The sequence below is a fragment of the Pongo pygmaeus genome, chromosome 23 (assembly GCF_028885625.2).
Source record: "Pongo pygmaeus isolate AG05252 chromosome 23, NHGRI_mPonPyg2-v2.0_pri, whole genome shotgun sequence".
Classification (NCBI taxonomy): domain Eukaryota; kingdom Metazoa; phylum Chordata; class Mammalia; order Primates; family Hominidae; genus Pongo; species Pongo pygmaeus.
Window position 1 is genome coordinate 29,693,963 of NC_085931.1, and position 23,290 is coordinate 29,717,252.

At 46.6% G+C, this 23,290-nt stretch overlaps 2 protein-coding genes and 1 gene segment (V, D, J or C); all 3 read right to left on the reverse strand.

Annotated features, from left to right (window-relative positions):
- Positions 1-23,290, reverse strand: part of LOC129022801 (immunoglobulin lambda-1 light chain-like) — a 310,065-nt gene that overhangs the window by 155,839 nt on the left and 130,936 nt on the right. The gene's annotated exons all lie outside the window — the stretch shown is intronic.
- LOC129022799 (immunoglobulin lambda-1 light chain-like) overlaps positions 1-23,290 on the reverse strand; it is a 264,622-nt gene that overhangs the window by 142,657 nt on the left and 98,675 nt on the right. Inside the window, exons 1-2 of one of the 3 annotated variants that reach the window (XM_063662782.1) lie at positions 16,335-16,430; positions 15,881-16,181 (exon numbers count right to left, since the gene is read on the reverse strand). The exons of the other annotated variants lie outside the window; for them this stretch is intronic. Of the exons in view, the coding sequence (XP_063518852.1) occupies positions 15,881-16,181; positions 16,335-16,380 (347 nt within the window). The 5' untranslated portion in view covers positions 16,381-16,430. Of the gene's footprint in view, positions 1-15,880; positions 16,182-16,334; positions 16,431-23,290 lie in introns of those variants that run through there. 3 annotated transcript variants of the gene reach the window in all.
- LOC129022803 (immunoglobulin lambda variable 2-8-like) lies at positions 4,524-5,355 on the reverse strand. The segment is given in 2 exon segments: positions 4,524-5,154; positions 5,270-5,355. Coding segments are annotated over 2 exon segments (537 nt in total).

A 23,290-nucleotide genomic window follows, 5' to 3' on the forward strand; every position in this document is an offset into this window, starting at 1 on the left:
GACACTGCAGGTACCTTAATTAGCTCAGAGGAGGTCACAGAAACTGCAAGAGAAGACAGAAGAGGTGAGTCTGAGGATGAAGGTCTCACTCCCAGAGCCCCACACTGCATCACTCCCTGTGCTGAGCTGAAGGTCAGGGCCAGGCTGATGTTGGTCTCATCGGGGGCTGAGCCCGGGGAGACATCACCTGTGTAGAGAGTGAGAATGGTGAGCAGGGCAGGGGTCCAGGCCATGGTGGAGTTGCCCCAGAGCTCTGCCTCTGGACCCACTGCTGGGGGAGGGGCCACCAGGCATCTCTTATCCTAGGAAGCGGAACCTCATCATGCAAATCTACTTCCTTCCCTATTTTGCCTTGTTGGGTGGCTCCCTGGTGAGCAGCAGATGCAAATCTCTTCTCCATTTTCCAGAGCATCTCTCTGAGCTCTTGTCTGAAGAAGGGCCAGGTGGGAGTCATGAGTGGAGAGTACATTGTACCCAAGAGAAGGGGCCTCAAAAGAAGCACCAGTCATGCTCTTTGCACTTGAGCATTATCAGGGGACTTGGAGTCATTAGGGCCCTAAATGAAGGCCGGCAGTGCCCCCTGCTGGACACAGAATAAATGTGTTACAAGCGTGACCTCAAGAACATTTTTATAATACGAATAGGAGGATGAGTCCTATTCTCAAGATCCAGTCTTCTTTTGGGAATCAATATTAGAAGGTTAAACATTTTTCTTCAAGTCCCCAGGCAGTACTGAGTGGAGTTACGATTCCACCCAGGAGACGCACCTCAGAGCCTGATCTTCCAGCTCCTCCCTGTCCTGCCTCCTGCACCCTGCTCCATGTCCTCCTCCCTCATCTCTGGCGTCTGGGGTCCCTCTTGTTTTCATTTGCTAGAGCTGCCATGATAAGATGCCAAAGAGCTGGTGGTCTAAACAACAGACACTTACTTTGTCAGTGCTGAAGCTGAAAAGTCCAGGGTGAAAGTGTTGATGGGTTTGGTTTCCCCTGAGGCCTCTCTCCTTGTCTTGCAGGTCACTGCCTCCTTGCTGTGTCCTCACATGGTCTTTCCTCTGCAGGCTCATCTCTGGTGTCTCACTTCTGTGTGTGCAAATTTTCTTTTCTTAGGAGGACACCAGTCAGATTGGATTGGAATTCACCCTCATGGCCTCATTTTCACTTAATTCCCTCTAAGAACAACTCTCTCTCCAAATTCAGTCACACACTGTGTATTAGCACTTTATTGCATGAATTTTAAGGGACAGGATTCAGCCAATAACCCCCCACCCCACAAACTCCAAAACTTATTTCTTTCTCACTTCTAAAATACATTCACCCGATCCCAACAGCCCAAACTAACTGAATCCTTAACTAACTCACAACCAACTCTAAGACTTAACTCTCATTTATATACCATCCAACTCAAGTGTGGGTGAGACTCCAGGTGTGATTCATCCTGAGGTTTTAAAGGATAGCAGCTTTTGGAGGTTCTCCCTCCTCACTCCTGTTATCTTCTGTGAGTCCAGAAAAGTAAACTCCTACTTTATTAAGATTGAAAGAGATGAGTGAGTCAGCATCAGCAATGTTTGTGAGCTAGATGTGGAGGAAGTCACATCTGTGCATTCTTGAAATAATTTAGAGTAGTATCAAATAATTCAAATGCCTATAAAATTGAATTTAATAATGAGTAGCCATGGGATATCTCTGGCAGTGTTTGGAAAAGAGCCATAGTTGATAGAGAAAATAAAACAAAAGATATCAAAAGTTGAGTTGTTTTTAGAACAGAATATGCCTGAGTTAACTAAGATAAATCATAGACAAAAATGGTATAGCTCAAAGAAAAAATTAATCTATCGTAAGCATATTAAATTACTAAATCCAGTTTTATCATTGAGTATGAACATATTGATGTGTAAATAAAGAAACTTCTCAGTGTTGATACAAAAGTTCAATTGTTTCCTCCTTAATGTTCCAGTTTCTTTGTGGGATAATGGTGCTCTTCACAGTGGGAAAAAAGGGTGTTTCATGAAATGTTTCCTTATACCTAAGGAAAAGGGGGAAAAATCTACTTTTACAGAAAATGATGATTTGTAGAGTAACACATTTCCGCTATCAAGGTTCCTTTCCTGGCAACTTGTTTTGGGGTCATTACAGCTTAAAATCTCAAGCTCTCTTTTTTATTCCATTGTTACATTCTGAGTTTTACAGTGTTTATGGTTTATATAAAATTGCAATATGAATAAAACTTAAACTTTATTCACTTATAATCCCCAGAACTTCAATAATCTTGCATGTTTTTGGTTTCAGGTACACAGCTGATTTTAAGACCTTTTTCTCTGAGCCTGCACTGGATTATTCCCTATATAGTGCAAGCTTTTTTGCCCATTTGTCCTTCCCTCTCCCTCTGATTTTCCATCTAGGGCGAGTCTATTCCTGTTATGCTAAAACTATCGTATGACTCAGAGCAAACAGATGAAGATAAAAGTTATGAGATTGTGACACAGGGCTGTCTTGGGCAGACCCAAGATCCAACCAAATAGATGATACGCGTATATTCTCATCCAAAGAAACACCCCTGGCCACTGTAGGAGGTGAAATCACAAAGAGATCTCCACCTAGAACTTATGCTGGTGGAATTATCAAACTTCACCTACCCCTACAAACCAGGAACAATTAAGCTACATCTGGTGGGCCTTTCCTGACCTGCCACCTGTTTTTAATGGCTATGTTTAACAAGAAGCTCAGAAAATGGTCCTAGAGCTGAGAGTTGTTTCTATAGTTTTAAATGGTTACGTATCTGCAGATGTCACTCTTGAGTAACAAAGACTAAAGTACTTTTTAAAAAATTAATTAATTAATTGTATTTAGTTTAATGGATGAGGTTTTACCATGTTGCGCAGGCTAGTCTTGAACTCCTGGGCTTAAGCTATCTGCCCACCTCGGCCTTTCAAAGTGCTGGGATTACAGCTGAGAGCCACCATCTGTGACCGCTAAGACTAAAATAGTTTTTCTCTGGGCATTTAAGAAAAAGTGTACTGAATTCTATAAAATAAAGACCACTGAAATATTTGAGAAAATGCTAAACCTTAAGCAGAAGAGGAGAAATCAAAAATAAAACTATAACATGATAACATTTTTCTATCTGATGGGTTGGCAAAAATGTAAAGTTTCAACAGCGTACTCTGATCAAATATTTGTGGCTGGCATTATAAATTGGTGGAACCCCGCTGGAGAGGAATCTGAGAATAATGGGTGAAAATTACAAACATACAACCTTTTGACTTTGTACAAACATACCACAACTGGACTTCTAGAAATTTATCCTGTGGTCATATCCGCACATGAACTACAAGGAGTCTGCATAGGGATGTTCACTGCCCTGTTTCTTGTGAGATCAAAATCATGGTGATAACCATTAGAAGATAGTCGGCTTAAACTCTACCCTGGAATATTTTGCAGCTTGGAATGAATGGGGCAGGGCTCTATGCAAAGGATGTATGAGGAAAGAAAAAAATTATACGTGCATGGGATGGTCTTTGACATAAAGGAACAGGACAGGGGCCTTACATGTCACTCTCTCCTTATACCCTGAGCTGATCTACATCTGCCAAAAAGGTTAGGGACGGTGGAACCCCCCTCAGACTGAGCCTGGCCACCTGCTCTGGTCTCAGAATGCAGCCCTGACTGACAGCTCGGCTGCAACTTCATGACCAATCTGGAGCCAGAACCACCAAACCAAGCTGCTCCCAAAATCTAGATGCACCAAAGTGACACGATCACAAACACGTGTTCTCTTAACATGCTGAATGTAAGGAGTAACTTTTATGCAGCAATAGGCAATGAATACACTTTTGTTTTTGAAACAAATTTTATTGTGTATATCTCAGGTACACAACATGATGATACAGGATACACATATAGTAAAATGATTACTTTGTTTTTAATACAATCTGTTTATTTGAAGTTTATGAAGCCTAAAATATATATAATAATAGCTATGTTTAACAACAGGCTCAGCTCATGTCTAAATATTTCCTAAATTATCACCATTAGCAGATTAATAAAGATTTCAGTTACAAAAGTATTGATGCCTATGGAAATTAGAAATGCTGGATGTCAATGAGGAAGAAGGAATGGACTCAGGCTAACTCTTCCCTGTGGAGCCACATGGGAATCTCCCAGTCTATGGGGAGACCGTCCACATGTGGGGCATTTCCAGGACAGGGGCTCAGTGATGTGAGGGGAGGGGGATTCTGAGAAAACACTGAGCCTGTCACTCAAAATCTCCTAGCTCAGCAACCTGAGGTATTGGGGCAAGGAGGAGGAGCAAAAATAAGAAAAACAACAGCTTCCTCTTTGTTCCTAATTTCTCAGAAACATCTTCAGATCTTCCCTCGGTGGTCACTGCCTCAGGACAGAGGTGCAGAGTAATAGCCCAGCCAGGAGGGCCATCTTCACTAGAGCATGGAAGACACAGAGTGGAGTAAGATGTAATTTCTGGAAACTCCCCCTAATGACTTCATGCAGATTGGTCTGCACAGTGAGAAAGGTGGGGATGCATTGAGGATGAGGATGTTCCTGAAAACAGCAGGGAATCAGGCAGCTCCTTGTCACTGTCCCTGCATTTGAAGAGCTAAGAAGAGTTGCACATTTAGGGACCACAACACACAAGCAACAGGAAACTGTCACTGTCCCAGAAGAGAAACCACAGCACAGGTTTTCTTTTGGACTTCATAGTAGGGAAGGAGAGGGCTGAGAATTCTCAAGGCCGTGCTGCAGGAAGCCGCTTGCACCGGGTGAGGAAGCATCTTCAGAACAAAAAGGGAGCCTGAGAGCCCAGGGCAGGTTTTGGTCTCGGTTCCCCATGAACTTGGACCACTGTGGAAATTGTTGCTGCTTGCATATGAGCTACAGTAATAATCAGCCTCGTCCTCAGCCTGGAGCCCGGAGATGGTCAGGGAGGCCGTGTTGCCAGACTTGGAGCCAGAGAAGCGATCAGGGACCCCTGAGGGCCGCTTACTGACCTCATAAATCATGAGTTTGGGGGCTTTGCCTGGGTGCTGTTGGTACCAGGAGACATAGTTGCTGCTGGTTCCAGTGCAGGAGATGGTGACTGACTGTCCAGGAGACCCGGACACGGAGGGAGGCTGAATCAAGGCAGACTGAGCCCAGGACCCTGGAAAGGGAGAAACACACTCTAGTGAGTCAGTGCTGGGCCCAGGTGAGCCTGAGGAGCAGGAGACCAAGGATCAGCCCAGAGGTCCCCGTGGCCCCTTCCCTGGAGGCGTCACCTGTGTCCTGAGTGAGGAGGGTGAGGAGGAGCAGAGACCAGGCCATGGTGGAGACGTCCTGAGAGCGCTGCCTCCTAAGACCCCAGCACTGGGCCTGCCCCCAGCCCTGTCTTATCCCCTCTGCCTCAGAGGAGGGCGGGGCCTCCATGCAAATCTGCATCCTGAGCTCCTCTTCTCACCCCACCCTCAGTTGGGCCTGGACTTAGAGACTTCTGCTTCCCTTGACAGCGGGGCTCAGCCGAGGAGACTAAAGTCCCTGATTGTCTATTCTGATGACAGGAAGTTGATTTCTTTGCACGTGATTTGCTCAGGAGAGAAAAATCTGCTGAAGCCCCTCACCTGAGTGAGCTCCTGGCGCTCAGTGTCTCTGCTGTGTGGTGCCTGTGTCTCTGTGGCCCTCCAGGCCTGGGCACACCCTGCAGTGCCCTCTGCTTGGCACCCACCTCCAGGCTGTCTCTACTGTCAGGAAATGGGGCTGCCCACCCCCACTGGAAACCTCTGCTGGGCATCATTGGTCCCTGGTCTCCGCAGCTGCAGCCTCGTCCCATCCCCACCCCCACACTTTGTCCTGAAGCATCTGCAGCATCGAATCCCTGGAGCACATCAGCCACCCCAGGCAGTGCACCCACATCCACACAGGCACATGTGGGAGGGACCCTGTGGAGGGAACAAGGAGCACCGACCAGGGCCACAGTCCTGAGCCTGAGTCCGCTGCTCCCAATCCTGCCCCTCCCACTCACGAGCAGGCTACTTGTCCTTCCCAGCCTCTGGTTCTCAGCCTGAGAAATGGAGACCACAGAGTCCACTCTGCACACAGGTGATCCATGCGGATATGACCCAGCAGGGGAAAGGGAAAGTTTGCTAACAGGCCTTTCTGTGTGCACCAGAGTGATATTATTGTGAAAGGTTTATTGAAAGATTTATTTCTATTACTGTGATTTATGTGTCAGGTCACAGAGATGCGTGTTTCCTGCTTTCTTGCTTTCCCCCATCGGAGCACATCCTCAGGACAACCTAAAGCTGACCGCTGTCAACCCTGAGACACTGAAGACACACAGACATTCAATAAATACATTTTTATGTTTTCCTCCAAATGCTTTTAATCTTTCTTCATCTTTCCCCGTTGCCTATGATGCAACTCTTTTAATGTTCCATATTAAAATAACTATTAAGGGATTCAGGTTCTATTTAAATGTTGTAACATACACTATCCTGTCTTCCCACCTAGACTGAGCTATAAAACCATGACAAGTGCATGGAGCAGCTATTTGAGCACTGGGAAAGGAAATGGTACACAGCAGTTTGGGATGGCCCCAGCAGATGAAATACAACAGAGTCGGTGTGAGACTCCTGGATTTCCTCAGTGTCCCCTGGCTGGGATCCAGACAGCCCCAAACCTGAAGGGGCACAAGCCTGAAAACAGAAGTCCAGAAAGCCCTCTTGTTCAGGATTGAACCTGGGAAAGAAAACTTATTTGGCTCAAAGTGAAGGCTCAGTCCCCTGCACAAGCAGGTGGTTCACACCTGGGTTCTCATCTCTTTTATACCAGCGCCTCTCCCTGGGCTCACACTGATGTCCTATGGATGGAGACGGGGTTTCCTGCACCAGGTCACTCCACAGCCCCTGTAACCTGAAGCCTTGCAGACCAGCCCTGTTCAATCACAATATGATGTGAGCCTCATGGGAATCCCACTGTCTTAGTCATCATGTTATAAATACAAAGAGAAGAAGTCAGTGAGTTTAAATAATGTATTTTATTTACCTAGCATATCAAAAAGAGTATCATTTTCATATATTATCTAAGGACAATTATTTATGATATATGTCATATACTTTGCATGGCTATTGTTATTATTTTTTGAAGAATCTTGGAGATTGTGCGGCTGGTGGAGATGTGAATGGGTTTCCTGTTGACAAGGGTGGGCTGTGGTGGCTTTTTAAGTGTCAACTTTGATAGGCTGAGGAGGGGTGGAAAGAATGATTTTTTCCACAGGATGTGGAGGGTGGAGGTGGGCAGTGTCCATCCTGCAGCTCACCCTGCGGGTGCATCTGTGGTCCCTGCATGGGGTGAGGCTTCTCCTTCTGCCCCGGATTTCCCTGCAGGGAGATCTGACTCCAACTCTCCCTTAGACCCCAGAGCACCTGGCAAGTCAGGCTCCCTTTTCATTCCATACAAATGCAAGAAACACTCAGATCTCACTGGGCATGTGGATTCTCACAGTGCTAATTTAGGAATAAACAGGTGCTTTCCAGCATGCAGTGGCCTCCTGAAGTCCCGCATGGCCCATGTTGGGGATGGCTGGTGATCTTAATTGGGTTCCCTGGAAGCAGACTCTGAGATGAGGAATTGCATGCACAGAGGATGTGAAAGGAGGTGAGGGAAGCAACACTGGGCAGGAGACCCTGACCCTCATTGAGGTCTCAAGTCTTTCCTACAGGGAGCTGTGGAGCTGGCAGGATTTTCAGGTCCTCCTATATTGAGGCAGAGGCGAGAACTTGGCCTCAGGCAGTCATGAAACCTAACCTCACTGAGAAAGGGCATAGACCTGGAGGAGTCTGTTTTCTGCACCGAACAGCACTTTCCAGTGAGGACACAGCTCTGACCTGCCAGAAGCTCCCAGTAGTGCTTAGTGGGTAAGCTCAGAACAGGGGATCTGGGCAGATCCCACAGTGTCTACTCCATTGGTGTTTCTCTAAAGAATGACAGGCTACCACGGGAGCCTGAGCTGGGCAGTTCTGGGGACTGATCTAGGACATTTGGGGCAAGGACTGGCCTGTCACCACCAATGGAAATCCAGAGACAACTGTGGATGTCTACCTCAGTCTGATCTTCCATGCAGGCCCTATTTTCCCAAGTCACAGCTGAGTCACCAAAACACCAGTCCATCCTGATCACATCACCCTAAATGAACTACTATTGCACTTTCTGCAGACCCCGCCTGAAGGACTGGAGGGAGGGACAGGCTGGGGGCAGAGATTAAAGAGAATTGAACCAGATCTGCTTAAGGCTTTGTTCATAGTCCTCGAATTAGAGAAAGAGGGTGACATAGATGGCAAAAGGGTTTGTGTCTCACTTCCTCATCTGCCTGTGTCACTGTGTGCAGTGCTGCTGTCCCGCACCTGACAGTAATAGTCAGCCTCATCCCCAGCCTGGGCTCCGCTGATGGTCAGGGTGGCCGTGTTCCCCAAGTTGGAGCCAGAGAATTGCTCAGGGATCCCTGAGGGCCGGTTGCTATCGCTATAGATGACCAGCAGAGGGGCCTGGCCTGGCTTCTGCTGGTACCACTGCACAGCTTTACTTCCAATGTTGTTTCCCCCACAGGTGATCCTGGCTGTCTGTCCTGGGGCCACTGACACTGAGAGTGGCTGAGTCAGCTCATAGGAGGCCACAGAACCTGCAAGAAAAGGGGAGAGAATAGAATAGACTTGAAACTGAGGGGCTCAACCCAACAATGCCTTCCCACCTGCCTGGCCTGAGTTTCAGGAATGAAAGTGTCCTCAGGGGACCATGAGCACAGAAAAACAGTGGGGGGGATTTCACCTCCAGCAGCCCCTCCCCCTGCAGCAGGATCATGAGCATCCTGCACACCACAGGCAGGGCCCTGCTGAGATCACTGTCAGGCCAGGCTGGACCCAGAGCCTTGGAGCTGGGTAGGTGACTGGGACACTGGGGCAGCACTTGTGCAGTGAGCAAAGAGGCTCAGAGGGAGAGCGGTCCAGGCCATGGCTGAGGCACCCCCGATGCTGCTTCCTGAGGCCCAGACTGGGCAGGTTCCTTCCAGCCCTCTCTTATCCCCTTGCTGAAAAGAGCAGCCTGTGATGCAAATCAGCAGAGTCAAGGGCTGCTACTGGAGGAGCTTTGTGGTTTCCAGAGAAGGGCTTAGCCCCAAGGGATGCAGAGAGGGGGAGGAGTGGCCTTGTACTCCCACCCTCAGCCTACAGGATCTCCTTTACAAACTGGTTCCACAGTCTCTGCAGATATCTCCACACCACGCTGTGCTCAACCCGAATCCTGGGCTCTCTTGGTCATGGCAGAGCTCATAAGTGACTTTGGGTGTTTTTCCTAGGATACATGAAGCCCTTCCTATGGGATTGTCCCTGACTGTTGCAGGAGGTGGCCATAGAGTCACAGTGGTGATGGGAAAATTATCTGGGGTCCCCAGTCCCCTCCTCCATTCCATTCTGGCTCAGGAGGGAGGTGGTGAATTTTGGTCTAGGCCTCTACATGTATCCTGAACATAAATAATTTGTGTCAGAGAGGAGATTTTGGGTGTAGGCCTAAATCCGTTTTTGAAGACACTTTCCAGAACCTAATGCAAGGACCCTCTATCCACACTCTACAGGTGACAGCACGTGCCTTGGATAGGTACAGACCCCACCCCAGGGCACAGCTCCTCAGTGCTAGAGAAGAATAAAATTTCTTGGTTGCCAAGTGCACATGGAGTGTTGGAAGATCCATGGGATGCAGTAAGTTTCTTCGTTGGCTGTGAGCTCCAGGGCAGGTCATAGATGCTGTGCCTCAGTGTCCCCAGGGTGCTGTGAGCACCAAGGACAGATAACGAGGTCAAGAAAATGTTTGCTCCATGAGAGAATGAGAGGGGTCAGCAAACTGCAAGACCCCTGGAAGTGAATGTTTATTATGACTAAGCTGTCTTCAGTTGCTGGGGAAAACAAATCAAGGAATTAAAAACTTAATTAAGGCAACAGAAGGTTAATGAGCAACTATTTTGTGCCTCACAAGGAAATCGAGAGCTGTGATTTGGCAGCTTTCCCAGGAAAGAGATGGGAAAGCCCAGGGATGGTGGAGATGGGGAGCAGCCAGGGAAGGAGAAGCTGCTGTGTCTACAGGACAGGGGCTCCCAGAGCAAAGGGCAGGGAGGGGGACACGTGTCACCTCAGGAAGGACACTGTGCGTGACAGGGACAGCATTTTAGCACAACTGGGTGTGTGAGGAGAGGGTGTGTGGGGAAGTCAATTGCCTGGACCTTTGTCAGGGAAATAGGAGCATCTACAAGAGCTGAAGATAAAATTTGGTGCTAGAATTTTTACATCAGTGTCAAGGACAATACTCTAGAAAAAGAAGGACCTATTTTCCCTCCAGGTGTCAGGTCGTGGTCACTGACCCTCCCTGCGTGTTAGCATCTCCCTGATGCCCAGGTCCACCCCATCCTGAGGTGGCTTTCCCAGGCGACTCTTTGCTGCCCCCGCTGGTGGCTGCTCCATACTGGCTGCTGGAGGCTCATGGGCCTCCTGATTCCAGGCATAGGAACAGAACCTGCTGCTCAGGTCCCTGATGCCTTGATCCGTGGACTGCTGGCCCCCGGAGAGGAATTCCTCTTCCGTGTGTGGCCCCTGCCTGACTCAAGACCAGGTACAAGGGGCTCAGCTTACCCATGAAAATACAAAAAATACAGAAACAGTGAAAGCAAACCCCCATCATATTGGAGAAGAGTAACCTGGAACAGGAGTGTGAGGGGAAGAATCTGCTGTGTGTGGGGATCTGAGAGGATGGTGGCAACCTGAGGGAATCTGGGACCCAGACCAGTCCCTGTCTGATTTGATATCGTCTTGTAAGTGAGGAGCTGGGGGCAGATGTGTGGTGCAGGCAGGTGTGTGGTGCGTCAGGTGTGCGGACGGAAATTTCTTGGTTATGCTCAGCAATCTGGGAGGGGCTGAGCGCACACACTCCCTGTTGGTCTCCAGGATGCAGCTGCTGAGGCTGGAACTGATTAGACACAAGTGGGCTCAGCCCCCTCACTTGTTCCTGCTTACCTGGGGCTGAAGCCACTTAGAGTGGTGGTTAATCGGCCTCCACACTTCTCTCCCGGTGTCCATCATGCAGCCATGGGGAAATTAAGCTTCTGTTACTTCCATTGATCCTGGGTCACCATCAGTGCAGCAGCACAAGCAGGTTGACTGTTTTCTGGAAAGTTCTCTGGCAATTTTCCTTTAGTTTCAGTCGTGCAGAGCTGACTGACGGGGCACCTGCCTTTCAGAGGATACTTGGTTGCCACCGGGCTGTTACTCTAGAGGAAGACAGAGCCCTTGGCATAGCTGGGGTGTCTGCTGTGCCTGTGGGTAGGTAGGTGTTTGTAGAGAACAGGTTTTCTTGAATGTCACCATGCTTCACAGCACCTCCACACCATGGTATCACTGGGTCCTCAGTGATCCTGTGATTCCTCCTGCTCTGGGCAAAACCTTCTGCCACTAATTAACTGGCTTCCTCAGGCTGTTCCCGCAAAGTCACTTTGTGAACCTGAGTTTATTCCTCAGTTTGTTTTGAGAGTTAATAGCTATTAAGTCTCCCTCACCTTCACCTGTGTACTGGCTGATTGGCAGTGAAGGGCTTCCTCTTACAGAGTGCCTGCCGAGTGCTAGTGGCTGGGTGGTGGAGATGTGGCACTGGAAATTCCATCTGCAGAATGAGCAGCTCCTTCAAGTTCCAAATCCATCTATAGACATTGGCCGCATACACATCAGAGCATAAGGTCATCATCAGCTGCTATCTTTCCTCCATTGACTCAGTCCCCAAAAGTCATAATGCCCTTCCCTTTGATGGTCAAAACATAAAATGGACTCAACACTGGAACAAGGTTCTACTGCACACAATGAACATGGTCCAACTGTGCACCAGGAACTTGAGTTTTCCTGTGGAACTTCTTGCAAAATGTTTCATAAGCCTCAGCTTCCAAGGAATACTGTTGGATCAGAGACATGGCAACCAAATGTGAGCATGGGAAACTTCAGGGTCCTGAAAGGCAAGGAAATTAAGCAACTATAAGAATCATTCTTGTGCAAGTGGAGAATATGATTATGGTCTGCATAGAAGAGTGCTATTAATATTCTCACTTGTGATAGAGAGAGAGAGAGAGAGAGAAACAAAAAGACGACTATGGCAGAGTGTCCACAGTTACCCCATCTAGGAAGAGGATGTGTATATATATATGCGCTTGTGACAGTAATCTGTTAACTTTGATGTATACACATGATTTCACCAAAAAGCAGTTGTACTCTTAAACAAGGAAACAAAAAGACTTAAGAGATTCTAAGTGAGAAAAGAAAGCCCAGTGAACCTGGCCCTAGGGCCTGGGATGAGCGATCCCTCCTGGAAGAGGGTGCCAGCCTCACCTAGCAGGACCTGCCCCCTGTGCCTGCAGACCCGGGATATGGAGCAGAGGGGCAAGTCCTGCACTTGGCACCAAGGAATTCTTAGTGAGCTCCCCAGAAAGCAGCCCAGAGCCCAGAGATAAAATCCAAGCTATCAGGGAGCTGGAGGCACACCCAGTCAGGTCAGACAGGTGCTGGGAATTTGGGGACTGGGAAAGGTCAGTGTCCCCTGAAGACAGTCCCCAGGTGGGACCAGAGGTTGGGTCTGCACTTCCTCTGCAGTTTCTGTGAAATGTCAGGACAGGAAGGATCCTGAGGCCCATAGGGGCTGGGTCTCCTGTCCTCATCAGGCCTCAGGTGCTCCATTAGAATGTGGAGTCAGCTCATCTAGGAAACCAGAGGAGACATGGCTTCCACTAAGCTGTTTCTACGCAAGGAAAAGAGGAATTCCAGTAGGATTGCACCCTGTGAAACAGCTCTCTCCTTCCCTGTGTGACGTGTGATTACACATGGAGCCATGTGACACTATATGGATTCCTGAAGTTCTCATGTGTTCTACAGACCTGTAAAAGGTCCTTGCAGCTTCGACGAGCTTCCCCCTGTACAGGTTTTATTGAACGCATGTAGGCCCTGAGAGTATGGAAAAGCTGTTACGAATCTCCAGCCCTGCAGGGGCCAGGTTAGGACCAGAGAGGACACCTGACTCTGAGGCCTGACCTACAGCTGCTCAGAGGGCAGGTAAGAATGAGAGGCAGGCCAAGGTGGGACAGTTCTGTTGCAAGTCCCCATCTGTCTGTGTCACTGTGAGTCCCTGCCAGCTGCCCCCACTGTCACAATCTGAGGCACAGTAATAGCTTTATCCCTGGCCTGGGCACTGCTGATGGTCAGGGTGGCCGTGTTCGCTAGTTTGTGGCCTAAAAATTAAGCAGAGGTCTCTGAGAGCTGGTTGCTGTTATACTAGAGGACCGACATTGAGGCCTGGCTTGGCTTCTGCTTGTTCCAAAATGCATGTTTATTCCGAGGTTATCTCCAGAGCATATGATCGTGGTTATCTGTCCCAGGGCTACCGACACTGAGGGGAGCTGTCCCTGCATGTAGGAAGCCCAGGGCTGTGCAGACAGGAGGGTAGAGAGGGGTTGATGACAGAGACCCATTCCCAGAAGGTCCCAACACCTAGGCTGTGCCTGGTCTGAACTCAGGGTTTGGGCTGGCCATTTACGGAGCAATTTACTGAGTGGTTTAATGGAAGGTCTTTCACTCTAAGTAAAATGTCTCTTAAAACATTTCCACACTATTGTCTTATAAAATTTCCACAATTGAAATAACTGATGTTTCCTGTTCTCAATATAAAAATAGATTTCTCTTAGTGGTGCTAAAGCTGAATTGGATACCAAGATGTGGTTGACAGGATCCCAGGGTAGGCAGGGGCCAAGTAGTGGCATTTTAGTGCCTAAGACACTGTGGCTTGGTTACACGAATGCATAGCTGAGCCAACAAGGAATCAGAATAATCAGACAAGATCATGGATGTGGTCTAGGTGGTCCTAGTGACCCTAGACCTGAGGTAGGCGAGCAACCTCCTCATTGTTATTTTTCTAAATGAGTAGAAAGCTCCATTAGAGAAAGACTGGGGTGGGGGGGGTGCTCCTGGGCCTCAACAGGGGCTCTTTGTGACTGTGTGTGGCCACAGAGCTCACCATGGGACACAAGCTGCCAATGAGCTGGGTGTTGTCTGCCCCCCAGTCCAAGGTGGCCATTTACAGTGGCCTCCCCATCACATGGCCGGGCTGTACCTGAGACCTCATGGATCAGGTCACAAGGCACAAATAAGTTGCATGAAGAGGTGGCCAAATAGACGCAGGCCAACTCCTGCCCCATGGCCATCCTCTCACCTTACAGCCTGGGCCTCCTGAGGGGCTCCCTGGGACCAGCTTCCTAGGAGGAGGCACTTAGACTGGGGTTACAGAGGTTTCTGCAGGACATGCAGCCATCCCTGCTGTGGACAGTGCTAGTATCCCACCTGGCCTCTGGGCTTCCCTGAACAGCAGTGGTGGGGGAACACTCTCCTTAAGGCAGAACTTAGAGCAGTGTATCTGGTTCACGTCATCTGCAAAGAGAGATGGGCAGAGGTTCCTAGTTCATGGGCTGTGACTCAGGGCCTTGGAAGATGATCAAGGATGTTCAGGGACACAGGAAATACAATCAGAATATTGCTCACAACTATGTCTGAGGGAGAGATGTGTGAGCAAGCAGAAAGCATGAGGATATTTATCTCCTATGGGAATATTTTGTAAAGTCTGACATGAGAAGGAATTGATTTTGCTAAACAGGTTGGTAGGATGGGTGACTCTCTGGACACCTGGCAGTCTGCCCCAACCACTGCCGTCATTGCCCAATTGGCTCAATAACAAATGCCCTATGATTGCAGAAAAGGAGGCTGTCCATGGGCTCATCAAAGTGGACTACCACTCACTAGAGCTGACCTGGCTGTAGCTACTGCTGAGTGACCATCTGCCAACAGTAAAGACCAACAGGAAGGTCCCTATAGGATGCCTGGTTGATATTAATTTCATTAAAGTTGTTCCTTCATGGCAGGGATAGCTCTTTGCTCTTGCCAGAAGACACACTTAATATAGATAGGGATTTGCTTTCTTTGACTGCAGTGCTTCTGCCAAACCTTTTATCTCTGGATTACAGAATGCTTCACCCACCATGATGGTATTCCACAGGGGGCTTTGACCAAGGAACTCATATCACAGCAAATAAACAGCAACCATGGGCCCATCCTCACGGCATTCAAGTGTCTTACCATCTTCACCAATAATTCTGTGGCATCTGGCTTATATGAATGGCTTAGTGTCTGCTTGAAGACTCAGTTACTGTGGCAGCAGGATGGCAAAAACATGTAGAGTTGGGCAATGTCTTTGATGATGGGGCATACGCTGTACAGCAGTGCCCAATATGCAGTACTATTTCTCCCACAGTCAGGATCCATGAGTCCAGGAATCAAGGAATAAATTGTAGTGGATCCACTCAAAAACATCCTTAGTGATCCATTAGCAAAATTTAATGTCTTCCCCCACAACCTCGGGCTCTGTGAGTCTAGAGTCTTAGTTCTGGAGAAATGCTTCTTCCAAGAGATGAAACAAAGACTGCATTGAACTGAGAGCTGAAAGTTTACCCTGTCGCTCTGGGCTTTTCATGCCTGCATGGACGTCCCACTGTGTCTGTCTTTCCACTCATACTCTCCATTCACAACTCAAACCATGGGCAAGGAAACACAGGACAGTCTGGCCCTGCCAGGCCCAAATCCACTCCTGACTCATTCCTGCAAAGTCTGCCTAGAGGAGTGGAGGGAAAGGCAGCTTAAGGATCTCCTAACCAGGTGAACTCTGCCAGACCTGCTTATGGGTTGGTCCACAGTGGTCCTGGGGCTGGAGGGAGAGGGTAAAACAGATGAAGAAGAGGTTTGTGTCTCACTTCCCCATCTGTCAGTGTCACTGTGCTATGATTACCACTGCTGTCTGTTGAGTAACAGTAGTAGTCAGCTTCATCCTCCACCTGGGCCCCACTGATAGTCAAGGTGGCCATTGTCCCTGAGCTGGAGCCAGAGAATCTCTCAGGGATCCCAGAGGGTCGTTTGCTGTCCTCATAGATGACCAGCACAGGGGCCTGGCCTGACTTCTGCTGGAACCAATAAGCATATTTTTTTGGCAATGCATCTCCAGAACAGGTGATCCTGGCTGTCTGTCCTGGGGACACTGACACCGAGGGTGGCTGTGTCAGCTCATAGGAGGCCTCAGAGCCTGCAAGGAAAACAGGAGAGGGGGCTTGAAGATCAAGAGCGCATTCCCAGAGGTCCCACCCTGAGGCTGTGTCTGGGCTTTGCACAGGGTTCAGGGCAGGGCCAACTTGGGGTCTATGGGGACTGAGCCTGGGGCAGGGCCTGGGGTCAGCACCTGCGCAGAGAGTGAGGAGGGGGAGCAGGAGAGGGGTCCAGGCCATGGTGAGACACCCAGAGCTCTGCCTCCTGAGCCGACAGCACAGCTGGGCTCCCCAGGCCTCTCTTATTCCTTCCCAGGCCCTATGGGGCAGTAAGTACTTGGTGTTCATGCAAATTTCTATCCTCTGAGACTCCTCATTGAAAGATGTCACTCAAACTAGCTGTGGGGGCAGCACAGGTGACTGAAGAAGGAGTTGGGTCTTTGGTCAGAAAGTTAGCCTGGACCTCTGAGGCCTGTGATCACAGTCACCTTCCTGGGGACTGGCCATATGACCACTGTCCCAAACCTCTCTGACCTGTGGTCTGTTCTGGGCCAGGCTCAGCAGGGCTGTGGGCCTTCTAGGAAGCTGGCTTGGGGCTGAGTTTGGCCCTGCTGAGAGATCATTGGTGAAACCTGACTCAGCAGCAGGTGGACCAAGGACCCACCATATTCCCCCTCCTTCATCTCCTCTCTGGGTCCCCCAGCATTAGGTCCCCCAGCATTACTTAGTCCCATCCTGGTCATTTCATCTAAATAATGTACTGTGTCGTCAGGATACTTGTTAATTATTTCAGTAGGAGTAGGTGGTTCATTTAAGCAATGACACCCTTGTGGCATCATCTGGTCGTCTGCTCTCATTTCAGCCACAGTGCCGCTCCTTCTAGGCCATCCCCCATCCCCACATAGATCAGCCATTGCCATCCTCAGCTCTTCCATTATTTATTTATTTTTTCCTATGAGTATTTTGTGTAAACTTGTAAAAGGCCCCAGAAAAGCATCGGGGTTCTCAGTCCAGTGTGTTTTTCTGGTGCTTTTTACAAGTTTACATGAAATATCGATGGGAAATTCAACTTTAGGCCCGGTGGTCTCTGCAAATATCCCAGGGACACAGCCTTTGCACAGAATGTGAGCTCTGGATGGTGGGTGGTCCCTGGTCTCTGCAATGCAGCAGACTCTGTCACTGAGCCAAGGACAGCCTCGCGGTCAGAGCTCTGGCCTGAATCAAGTGAGAATTCCCTTCCCTCTGGAGAGCATCTCCTCTAGGAGGCCGGGGATTCCCCACGCAGGAACCGGGGCCCTGAATGTGCCACCTCACCCACCTGAGACTCCCCTGCGCACAAGAGCTGCCCCCTGAGTCAGAGTCAGCCTCGAGCTGGAAGGAGAGGCAGAGGGAGGAGGGGTCAGGAGTCCCTGGAAGTGCCCGGGACAGGGTTCAGCTCCCCAGGACACTGCTGGAGAGGAAGGGGCGAGGCCCTGAGAGTGGCAGGATGCTCAGACGGCCATCCTGGGTGAAGGACTTGAGCCCTGGGAGCCCCATCCTCTCACACTGGGCCCCCTCCTAGAGCACCTCAACCTTGGGGGGGCATCTTCCAGGGAATTCCAGCACTGTGGGAGCTACCCAGGCTGACATCTGGGCCCAGGTGCCTCCAGCTGCATTTCCCAGTTGAGGCTCTCGTTGTGCCCTGGCTCCTGTCAGTGTCCTGGGTGATACCGTTTGAGTCTGACCCTCAGAACATGGTCGCTGTTACCAGAAGCAATAGGATGGACTGTCTTGACTTCCAATCCTAGGACTGAACCTTGGACACCTGTAGACCTCCCAAGGGCTGCCTACCCCTTAGGCTCCACCTGGGCAGCCGCAGCCTCTGGCTGCTCCTGGCTGCAGCTCTGCTGCCCCCTGCTGGTGGACGAGGCTGAGCCTAGGAGAGCTTTTCTCCTCCGGGTGACCCCACAACATCTGTCATCTGGGAGGGTGGGGACAAAGGAGTCAAGCCTCACTTTGAGCCAGTGTGATCCACTGTGGTTTTCTCATGTCAGCACAGAAAGGTCGTGTATATGGTTTCAGGAAGGTGGGGAGGTGCAATTCCCATAATGGAGTCTTGTGCTGAAATGTTGTTCTTTGGTCCATGATTTTTGATTGCAGGCTGTAGAGTGCCGGGTAAGCTGTAGCTCTTCTGTGATAAACATAAAAGTCCAGAGAAATGCAGCGACACCTCATGGGGACCCTCAATTCCTAAATATATGGGAACTAAGACTGGTGCCCCCATTCTATAAGAAAAGCTGCATTGAATTTGGGAACACCTGATGTTTCTATCACTAAAACTTAGTTGTGTACTTAAGTCATTATCATCATCATCGCCATCTTTTTCTATGACTATTATTTTTATTTCATCACACACTGTTCACAATTTGTGGTGGGAGGATTTCTACACTATCCTTGTCTGTTGTTTTGAGAAAATTGCGAGTATCTTGCTAATACATCTGGGAACATGCATTCCCACACTCCAGAAAATGCCCCCAGAGATGGACAGGACCCCACCAACCCGTGTCCACCCTCTGAGATTCACTTATTCCATCTTTAAGTAACAGTTTCTTTTTGTGTATTTTTGGATTTTTTTTCTTTTTTTAGAAAAGAATTTCTTAACTGCAGTATAAGCCTCCCAGTTTTAAAGATAAAATTGAGGCCAAGAGAACTAATGCCCAGGATAACAGAGAAAAGTTGTGGCAAGTCCAGGAGTTGTTCCTGTGCCTTGAAACTTTGTTCAATGTGTTTATTCACTTTGTTAGTTTTTCTGTGCATGTATTCTTTGGGATATTGTACATTTAGAATCGGGTTCTGTGCAAATAGGGATGATTTTACTCCTTCATTTCCATTCTAGGTACCTACTATTTCTTTCTTTGCCTAAGAGCTTTGACCAAAACTTCTGTACAAAGTCAAATAGTAGTTGTGGAGGCAGGAGTCCTTGTTTTGTCCCTGATCTTAGTAGGGAAGCTTTTACTCTTCCACCATTTAATGTGATGTCATTAAATGGTGGCTTTAGGTAAAGCTCCTTTATTAGTTTGTAGAAGTTTCCTTCTATTCCGAGTTTGCTGAGTGGTTTTTTTTTTTAACCAGGAAAATGTGGTGAATTTTGTGAAACACTTTTTCTGCTTCTACTCAGATGATCACACACTTTTTCTGTCACTCTGTTAATATATATTACATTGATTCATGTTCTTATGTAGAACCATCTTTGAAATCCTTTATTCCCCTTAACTTAACGTTGGATTTGGTTTGCTTTTATTTTGTTGAGGATTTTTGCATGCTCATTCTTAAGGAATATTAGCCTTTAGTTTAGTTTTTTTTAATACTATCCTTGTTTGCTTTTGGTGTCAGGCTAATGCTAAGGTCTTCGAATGTGCTGGGAAGTACTTCCTCCTAATCTATTTTGGGAAGAGATTGATTATGATTGATATCAATTCCTTTTTAAATTTAGCAGAATTACCAGTGAGGCCATCTGGTTTTGAGTTTTTCTCTTTTGGGAAGTTTCCATTGCTGATTTACTTCCCTTATTTTCTATATTTCTGTTGATTTTTTTCTCTTTTTTCTTGAGTCAGATTGGCAATCTGTGTTTACTATGAATTTGTCCATATCTTCTAAGATTTGGCATACAATTGCTTATGTGTTCTTCTATTATAGTTTAAATTTCCATAAGCTTTGTACTATTGTCCCAAATTTCTGATTTTACGTATTTGTGTCTCCTCTCTTACTATCCTTTTTTTTTTTTTTTTTTTTTTTTTTGGAGACGGGGTCTTTCTCTGTCGCCCAGGCTGGAGTGCAGTGTTGGGATCTCTGCTCACTGCAAGCTCTGCCTGCCAGGTTCACGCCATTCTCCTGCCTCAGCCTCCCAAGTAGCTGGGACTACAGACACCCACTACCACGCCCAGCTAATTTTTTTTTTTTTTTTGTATTTTTAGTAGAGACTGGGTTTCACCGTGTTAGCCAGGATGGTCTCGATCTCTTAATCTCGTGATCCACCCGTCTCAGCCTCCCAAAGTGCTGGGATTACAGGCGTGAGCCACCATGCCCAGCCTAGATGGACAATAAAAGTGGAGAAGTGAAGTCTCCAAGTTATATTATAGATCTACATATTTTTTTTTTTCAAATTGGTCTTCCTTTATGTATTTTGAAGTGCTATCCCTTGGTGTGTAATTAGTCTATCTTCTTGACTAGTTGATTATTTCATCAATTATAACGCCTTTCTTTGTCTCTTGTAAGCATTTTTAACTTGAAGCCTATATTGTCTGAAATTACTTTAGCTACCCCAACTCTCCTTTTGTTACTATTTACACCTTTCCTTTTGTATTTGGCTTTTGATGCTTTGATCACAATGTGTCTCACTGCGGATTTCAGTTTAACTTGCTTGGAGTTTATTGAGCTCCTCGAAAGTATAGATTCTAATCTTTCATCAAACTTACAAGTTTTGAGCTATTTCTCTTTATGTATTTTATTTTTCCTTTCCTATTTTTCTTCTCTTTCTGAAACTCCCATAAAGCAATATTGATATGCTTGATGTCTCATATGTCTCTTAGGCTTTGTTCATTTCATTTATTCTTTTCTAAAAAAATTTATGCTCATCCTGTGTAATTTCAATGATGTATCTTCAAGTTCACTGATTATTTTTCTGTCTGCTCACACCACTACTTAACACCTCTGGAGAGATTTTGATTTCAGCTATTGAACTTTGCAGTTTCAGTGTTTCTGCTTGGTTCCTTTATAAAACTTGTCATTATTGATATTTCATGCTTGTTCAAACATCATTTCCCTGCTTTCCTTTAGTTCTGTTTCCATGGAGTCCTTTTGCTTTTTGAGCATATACAGGCAGTTCATTTGAAGTATTTGTGTAGCACGTGCAATGCCTGTGCTTCCTCAGGAATGCATTCAGTTGATTTATTTCTTTCCTTTTAGTGGGTCATGCTTTCTTTTACGTTTGTCTGCTTTGTAAACTTTTCTTGAGATCTGGGTATTTTGGACGTTATGATATTGTCACTCTCAAAATCAGATTGTCTCTCTTCTCTGCCTTGGCTGATGTTGCTTGCTGAAAGGTGCTGTTATTCATTTGTGTGGTGACATTTCCAAAATATTTTGGTAAGGACCAGCTTCCTTGTCAGAGTGATCCATGCAGTTTCTGTTCAATTATTTCCATGGCCAGAAATTGACCTGACAGGGATTATTTTATGTCTCTCTCTTCATCAGCACATCCCTGAATACTGCAAATGTGGGACAAGATTCTATTGTTTTATGAGAGTTAATTTCATGACTCTTGCCACTTCAAGTAATTTTACAGGAGGGACCATTTGCTGGAGCTTCCTGCTCCACCATCTTCCATGATGCCACCCTGAGAGCAGGTATTCTTGTCTTTTTTGTGTACCAGTAAGTCTCCGTCACCTAAACAGTATATGAGACAGTTCAGTGAACTGGTTTAAATTCATATTTGTTTAATGTGTAAGTAAATGTAATTGAATTTATAATACTTTTTATCCATTTCCCATGAGTCAAGTGCTATGATAGCGGTGTTTTACATATGCAGTTACCTTTCTTTTAATTTTCATATTTTATTCAATGTGTATGTCTTCAAATTTGTTCATGGATGTCTTAGCCAGATTTATGATTTTTAAAAGCCAAAATATAATGTCTCGCTAAATCCACTGAACCAGTGGAGGGACATCATGTGGCCACCCACTGTGCCTGTGGCATCCATGAGTGTGGCTTTAACTCTGCCTCTTTTTTTCCTTGATTAGTATTGGAATATCATGGGCGACCTTTTGTCAGGAGAATAAAGTATTAAGAACCATGACTGCAAATTTTCCTCTCTCAAAAGAAGCAATAGGAAATTCTACAATTAGTGTTGTTCATTTCAATAGCTCTCTCTCACAGACCTACAAAATAAATACACAAAAAAACAGTAAGAATATATATTTGAACTATTAGCCAACTTAGGCTAACTGAATTTGTAGAAAACTACACCCACAACAGCAGAATAAACATTGCTATTTCAAATACACAGGGAACATTTTTCATGATACTTCCTCTTCTAGGCCACAGAACAAATATTAACAAATTTGAAAAGATGAAGCTCATGCAAGGTATGATTTAATGCAGAATTAACTAATTAAATGGAATTGATACATGATAAGCTGTGGTAAATCTTCAATTTTTTGGAAATGAAAGAAGATAAAACTACATATTTCATAAGTCAAAGAAAAAATCACAACAAAATTAGAAAATACTGAACTTTTTAAACACAAAAACACAATGTATTAAAATTTTAAAAATGGATATAAGTAAGTAGTTTTAAATAAATCTATTGGATTGAATGTTTGGCAGTGGAAAGAAGCAAGATCTAAAATAAACTAAGGTTCTACCTCATAAATCTAAGGAAAAGGAGAGCATTGAAATTCAATTTAAATAGAGAAAAGGTATTAATATAGTTAAGAGCCAAATATCAATGAAATAGAAAAGAGGAAAACAATAGAAAACCTCAAAAAATGACTTAAAAAATACAATCTATGGATATGTTCCTTGTTTTTCTTTCCTTTTCTCTGTCTCTGTTTTTGATTGTTTTAAAAAATGATTCCTTTCTATCTTTATGCTGGCTTAAGTGATGGTTAATTTTAAGTGGCACATTGACTAGGATGTGGTTCCAGGTTGATTTTGTCCAATACAAACACAGAAGTTTATGTGAAGATATTTTCCAGATGTGACTCACATTTAACTCAGTAGACTTTGTATAAGCAGATAACTCATCACAATGTGGCAGGCCTCATTAATGAGTAGAAAGTGTATAGAGCAGGCCAGGCCTGGTGGCTCCCACCTGTAATCCCAGCACTTTGGGAGGCCAAGGCGGCAGGAGGATCACTTGAGGCCAGGAGTTCGAGACCAGCCTGGTCATCATGGAGAAACCTGGTCTCTACTAAAAATCCAAAAATTCGATGGGTGTGATGGTGCACACCTGTAATCCCAGCTACCTGGGAGGATGAGGCACAAGAATCACTTGAAGCTGGGAGGCGGCGATTGCAGTGAGCTGACATCGTACCGCTGTAACCCAGCCTGGGTGACAGAGTGAGACTCTGTCTCAAAAAGAAAAAAAAAAACAAAACAAAAAAGAAAGTGT